Consider the following 6,930-nt stretch of genomic DNA (forward strand, 5'->3'; position numbering starts at 1 on the left):
GGACGTGAGTCTGAGTGAACTCCGGGAGTTGGTGATGGACAAGGAGGCCTGGCGTGCTGCGATTCATGGGGTCACAAAGAATCGGACATGACTGAGCAACTGATCTGATCTGATCTGATTCTCATATCTGAGGCTGTTGATATTTCTCCTGCCCGTGTTGATTCCAGCTTGTAACTCATCTAGCCCAGCATTTCTCATGATGTGCTCTACATATAAGTTAAATAAACAAGGTGACAATAAACAGCCTTGTCGTACTCGTTTCTCAATCCTGAACCAGTCAGTTGTTACATAAAAGGTTCGTTAGAAGCAACGGTTATGTTGCTTCTTCACTGGCATACAGGTTTCTTGGGAGACAGGTAAGATGGTCTGGTACTCCTATCTCTAAGAGCTTAAGATATACCAAAGGGAAGGTATCTATCGCTACAGGAATGAATTTTCTACACCCAGAGAATGTGATTAAGAGTAACTCAGTTTGAAATTGGTTGTGATTTCATAAAAAGAATTCTTACAAAGTGAGCCAAACTAAATTATTTCCAAGCATAATGCCATTCACAAAAATAAAGTGACTTGAATACTTGACACAAAAGATTTTAAAGATCCCTAAGATGTTGATTGTATGCTGTGGAAGGATGTTCACAACATACATTATTATATGAAAAACTCAGATGAACAAGGAAAAAATGTATGATAAAAGAATAATTTTTTTCTTGAGGCAAAATTCACATAAGATAGAATTCACCATTTGACCAATTCACCATTCACAGTATTGTGAAACCACCACTTCTCCTCTGGTTTCAAGATATTTTCATCACTTGAAAGGATATCTGTACTATTAGCAGTCACTGTCCATTTCCTCCTCCACCCTCCAGCTACTGGATCTATCTCTATGGATTTGCCTATTTTGGACATTTCGTATAAATGAAATCATACAATATATGACCTTTTGTGTCTTGCTCCTTTCAGTTAGCATGATGCTTTCAAAGTTCATTCATGTTGCAGCATGTATCAGTGTTTCATTCCTTTTCATGACCCAATAATATTCTTTATTATGGACATATCTCATTTTATTTATCCATTCATCTGTTAATGGATATCTGGATTGTTTCCCAAATATCCAACTTCTGGCAATTGTGGATAATGCCTCTACAAAGAGTTACATACAAGTATCTGTTTCCAATTCTTTTGGGTAGATACCTAGGCATGGAATGGCTGGATCGTATAATAATTCTAGGGTTTTTTACTGAAAAATATCAGATTATTTTCTACAATGGCTGCACTATTTTATATCCCCAACAGCAATGTATGAGGATTATACAACTATTATACAATAGGATTCAGTTCAGTTCAGTTCAGTCGCTCAGTCGTGTCTGACTCTTTGCGACTCCATGGACTGCAGCACGCCAGGCCTCCCTGTCCATCACCAACTCCTGGAGTTTACACAAACTCATGTCCATTGAGTCGGTGATGTCATCCAACCATCTCAACCTCTGTTGTCCCCTTCTCCTCCTGCCTTCAATCTTTCCCAGCATTAGGGTCTTTTCAAAGAGTCAGTTCTTTGCATCAGGTGGCCAAAGTATTGGAGTTTCAGGTTCAATGTGCTTGGCAGTCAGTAAAATAACACTTTTTAAAAAAAGAGATTACATGATGTAAATGTAATACATTCAGATGAAAAGTCAAATTTTTACTGGTATAAGGATTTCAAATATTAATATAATGAAAACTTGGCAGTATGTGTGAGAGAATATGAATGGTGATTACTTTAACATGTTTGGATTAAGGATATTACTTTTATTTCTTTTTTTCTTATTTGTATTTTCTTCTATGACAAGGTATCATTTATCGTAAAAGACAGACATCTTCAATAACAACTCTGAAGGCAAAGAAAAACAACTGTGATTTTCAGCTTTGGTTCAGTTGCTCAGTCGTGTCCAACTCTTTGAGATCCCATGGACTGCAGCACACCAGGCCTCTCTGTCCATCATCAACTCCCAGAGTCTACTGCAGCTCATCTTCATTGAGTTGGTGATGCCATCCAACCATCTCATCCTCTGTTGTCCCCTTCTGCCCCTGCCTTCAATCTTTCCCAGCATCAGGGCCTTTTCAAATGAGTCAGTTCTTTGCATCAGGTGGCCAAAGTACTGGAGTTTCAGCTTCAACATCAGTCCTTCCAATGAACATTCAGGACTGATCTCCTTTAGGATGAACTGCTTGGATCTCCCTGCAGTCCAAGGGACTCTCAAGAGTCTTCTCCAACACCACAGTTCAAAAGCATCAGTTCTTCTGCACTCAGCTTTCTTTATAGTCCAACTCTCACATCCATACATGACTACTGGAAAACCATAGCCTTGACTAGACGGACCCTTGTTGGTAAATTAACATCTCTGCTTTTTAATATGCTGTCTAGGTTGGTCATAACTTTCCTTCCAAGGAGTTAGCATCTTTTAATTTCATTGCTGCAATCACCATCTGCAGTGATTTTGGAGCCCCCCCCAAAAATAAAGTCAACCACTGTTTCCACTGTTTCTTCATCTATTTGTCATGAAGTGATGGGACCGGATGCCATGATGTTAGTTTTCTGAATTTTGAGTTTTAAGCCAACTTTTTCACTCTCCTCTTTTACTTTCATCAAGAGGCTCTTTAGTTCTTCTTCACTTTCTGCCATAAGGGTGGTATCATCTGCATATCTGAGGTTATTGATATTTCTCCCAGCAATCTTGATTCCAGCTTAGAATATGTTAAATATTCACTTATTTTATGATATAGGGTTTCTTTCTTATTTTGCAACCATTAAGTCCTCTGGCTCCTGAAAGTCTGAGACTAAGACTCTATCCTTGCAACCTGGGTGCAGCTAGTCCTGGGGTAGCTGCTGTCCTGAGTGCTGAAGGAAGTGGCCCCACTCCTGCCCCATCCACTTCCACCCACTTGTCCTCCACTCCCTAAAACATCCAGATGAAAATGAAGTCCTGGTCATGACTCTGTGATAGGAAAAAAATTTTTTTTCAGTTCCCAACTTCAGGTCAGCGTCACAGCAAGGCCCTGTGAAACTGCTATAGATGTAAATATGGGAATTTTGAAGTTGCTGAATCTTTTAATGATAGTCTTCTGAAGCAGCAGGTTTCCACATGTCCCCAAATTTAAATATACCTATGAGGACTTTAAAACATTTTAAATTTACGAAAGCAATGCAGAAAGAAGTGAGGAAATGAACTCTTATCGATTACTAACGCTTACTACACACTGAGTCAGTCATTTTGCATATGCTTGTTTATTCAATCTCCCCAACAGCCCAGTAAAGTGGCTACAATTATGTAATAAAGGAACTGAGAGGTAAACAATTTTCTTCAGCCAAACAACTAGTAAGTGGCAGACTGGGACGGTGACCTTTATCTTACCATGTCAGGGAGCAAATCCAAGGTCATCTGACCCTCTCTGCATCAAGCAGTTGGACTTTCCTAATGAGTAGTCTTACCCTTAGGATCCAAGTTCCCTTCTGAGCCGCCCCGCTAAAGGCCACCAGGTTTACAGCAACCCCCACCTGCCTGGAACCTAGCAGATCACATGTGCTCCTTGCTGTCTTCTAGACGAGACTAGGGCAGAGGTGACCACGAAGTTTGATTTCCAATCTGCACGTGAGGTGTTTAGGGTCAGAGAGGATCTCAGGAGAGAAGGTGCTGGGTCATTGCTGGCCTGCGCTCAGCGGCTCCACCCGCAGCCAGAGTCCGCCCTCGGTGCGCAGGATCAGCTCTGGCTTCCGGCACGGCTCCTTGTCCGGCAGAACGCGGAAGCGCAGCAAGGTGAGCGCCAAGATCACTTTCATCTCAGTCATGGCGAATGTCTGCCCAATGCAGTTCCTGCAGGCAGGAGTGGTGTCTCTGACTATTCCCTGAACCTTCATCCCAGCCCCACCAAGCCGGAAATCTGGCCCACAACCCCCATCCCCATCTGCAGAGACAGAGAAGTCGAACAATGCCTGGGACCGCGGACATGGGTTTGCATATCCCCTGGGCCTGGTCCAGATTCCAGTTCTGAACGCGGGAGGAAAAGGGCTCTCAGCACACTGCAGGCCCCTCCTTGGGCCCACCTCCATTCCCCAAACGTTTATCTGTCACCTCCAGGGCAGGGCAGAGAAGGAAAGCCAGAACTCTGACCATCTTCATTTTTCCCACCTCCCTGCCTGACAGTCATGCCTGGAATCTCAGTCCCAGATGCTGCCACCCCCACCACCGCATTCCCACCTCAAATGCCCAATGTCCTCACCTGGGACCTGCTGAGAAGGGAATAAAAGCCAGAGGTGACCTCCCTTTGATGTTTTCTGGGTCGAAGCGGAAGGGGTCATAGACCTGGGGGCAAGACAAGACAGGGTTACTGGGTGGTATCTCCCAGGACGTCCATCCTTGGAGAGGCAGATGTGTGTATCACGGGGAGAGTGATGTCTGATTTGCCAGAACCCTGTGCCCTCATTGGGTCTCCAAAAGGGAATGAACAAAGATGATGGAGGCAGGGAGTGGGGGAGGCATCACCTCAGGGTCTTGCCACACAGATGGGTTGTGGTGGGTCCCGAAAATATCAATGAGGCAGACAACACCTGTGGAACAGGAGGGACCAGTCAGGACTAGGTGCTTCCTGCCTTATTGGCCCCTCTTTCTGACCAGGAACCTCCTCCCCTAACCATTGTGGGCACCTTTGGGGATGACCCGGCCATCTGGGAGCACAATGTCCTGGGTACAGCGGCGGGAGATGCTGGTGACTGGGGGGTGCAACCGCAGACTCTCCTTGATGCACATGGTCAGGAAGGGCAACTGGGCCAGGTCGTCCCTATGGAAACCTCATGACAATTATCCAGGAAACAAAAACAGAGACACTCCTCAGCCCTTCGACTGTTCCTTAAGATCCTTCTTCCTAAAACAAAATCCCAGATCAATAAAATATCTCCAAATTGACTGTCATATACGTAAATATAGATAGCTCTTTCTTTGACCATCATGACTCAGTATAAGTTTTAAGAAAGAAAGAAGGAAGGAAGGAAGAAATGCAGGATCAAAAAAGTACTAGAAGAAACTTAGCCAGATATTTTTAGATTTTCTGAACAACTCACCTAAAAGTCAATCATAGAAACTTTTACAATTTTGTAAATGTAAAACATTTTTATGGCAAGACCACAAAATCAGAAGACAAATGACTAAGAAACAGATTCAGTGTTTACTCTTAACTACAGGACTAGAGATGCTAGCTAATACACTTATGTCGGGGTGGGGGGGAGAGTAATGCCATTTGAAATGTGGGGCAAATGTGTCATTTTTTGCAGATAGTGATTTTATATTTAGAAAACAAGTGAATTCACTGGAAAACTTTTATAAACATTGAAGACAAGATCCAGTAAGGGGGGGCTGAATTCTTTTTTTAAATCCCCCCCTATCTGTGTGGTGATTTAAATTCTTCATAGCTGACACAGTTAACTAGCTCAAAACTGGAAAACTTCAAGACAAACCCCCTATGTTCCAACAGCACTCACTTCCCCTCCTCAGTTTTCCTAGTGATTATTTTTTATGTATCCTTCCAGAGGTACCTTTTTGCATTAAAAAAAATTATATAGTAGCATACTGAATACCATACACACTGCTGTTCATTTCAAGTAACTTATACCAATGTCTTATACATCTCTTGGAATTTGTGTCAAAAACAGAGCCTTCCACATTCTGGAGCTAGAAAATAACGTTTCATGGTTTATCCTACAGACTTTAAGACTTCTTTATTTTTCATTTAAATCTTTAATTTGTGTGGATGTTATTTTCTTACAATGCCCAAGAAGCAGGATGAATTAACTTTTCTCCATATACATCCCTAGTTGACCCAGAGCTTTTATTAAACAACCTTTATTTTCCCTAATGATAAGAGACTAAATATTTAGCATTTGCTGTTGCTTGCTGTGGACAAGAAAGCTTTATCCTTAAATTATTAGTTTTTCTATTAGAAATAGCAGTCAGTTAGAAGAGATAATAAAAGAAAAGACGATGGTGATGATACAAAATGTGTGTGTGTGTTGGTATCTTAGTCGTGTCTGACTCTGAGAATCCATGGACTGTAGTTCGCCAGCCTCCTCTGTCCATGGGATTCTCCGGGCAAGAATACTGAAGTGGGTTGCCATTCCCATCTCCATGATATAAAGCATCTGAATTGAACTTATCAAGAAATGTGAATGTGTATTATCCAAATAAACTTATAAATATTTTTCAATCCAGATACACTATATGGTTTACCATAGCAACAAGGGTATCTAAGGGTTAATTTAACAACATGTGAATTGCACTCAATATGCCAGCAAATTTGGAAAACTCAGCAGTGGCCACAGGACTGGAAAAGGTCAGTTTTCATTCCAATCCCAAAGAAAGGCAATGCCAAAGAATGCTCAAACTACCGCACAATTGCACTCATCTCAAACGCTAGTAAAGTAATGCTCAAAATTCTCCAAGCCAGGCTTCAGCAATACGTGAACCATGAACTTCCTGATGTTCAAGCTGGTTTTAGAAAAGGCAGAGGAACCAGAGATCAAATTGACAACATCTGCTGGATCATGGAAAAAGCGAGAGAGTTCCAGAAAAGCATCTATTTCTGCTTTATTGACTATGCCAAAGCCTTTGACTGTGTGGATCACAATAAACTGTGGAAAATTCTTCAAGAGATGGGAATACTAGACCACCTGAGCTGCCTCTTGAGAAATCTGCATGCAGGTCAGGAAGCAACAGTTAGAACTGGACATGGAACAACAGACTGGTTCCAAATAGGAAAAGGAGTTCATCAAGGCTGTATATTGTCACCCTGTTTATTTAACTTATATGCAGGTACATCATGAGAAATGCTGGGCTGGAAGAAGCACAAGCTGGAATCAAGATTGCTGGTAGAAATATCAATAACCTCAGATATGCAGATGAC

General features: G+C 42.1%; 1 protein-coding gene across 5 annotated transcripts in view; it reads right to left on the bottom strand.

Moving 5' to 3' along the window:
• Positions 1 to 3,249: 3,249 nt before the first annotated feature.
• LOC104984298 (phylloquinone omega-hydroxylase CYP4F2-like) overlaps positions 3,250 to 6,930 on the bottom strand; it is a 22,376-nt gene continuing 18,695 nt past the window's right edge. For all 5 annotated transcript variants that reach the window (XM_010833965.1, XM_010833967.1, XM_010833964.1 and 2 more), the window contains exons 10-13: positions 4,682 to 4,815; positions 4,521 to 4,585; positions 4,258 to 4,340; positions 3,250 to 3,851 (exon numbers count right to left, since the gene is read on the bottom strand). In XM_010833965.1, the coding sequence (XP_010832267.1) occupies positions 3,677 to 3,851; positions 4,258 to 4,340; positions 4,521 to 4,585; positions 4,682 to 4,815 (457 nt within the window). In that variant the 3' untranslated portion in view covers positions 3,250 to 3,676. The remainder of the gene's footprint in view (positions 3,852 to 4,257; positions 4,341 to 4,520; positions 4,586 to 4,681; positions 4,816 to 6,930) is intronic.

This window comes from Bison bison, unplaced genomic scaffold (genome assembly GCF_000754665.1).
Source record: "Bison bison bison isolate TAMUID 2011002044 unplaced genomic scaffold, Bison_UMD1.0 scf7180017863978, whole genome shotgun sequence".
In the NCBI taxonomy this organism is placed as follows: domain Eukaryota; kingdom Metazoa; phylum Chordata; class Mammalia; order Artiodactyla; family Bovidae; genus Bison; species Bison bison.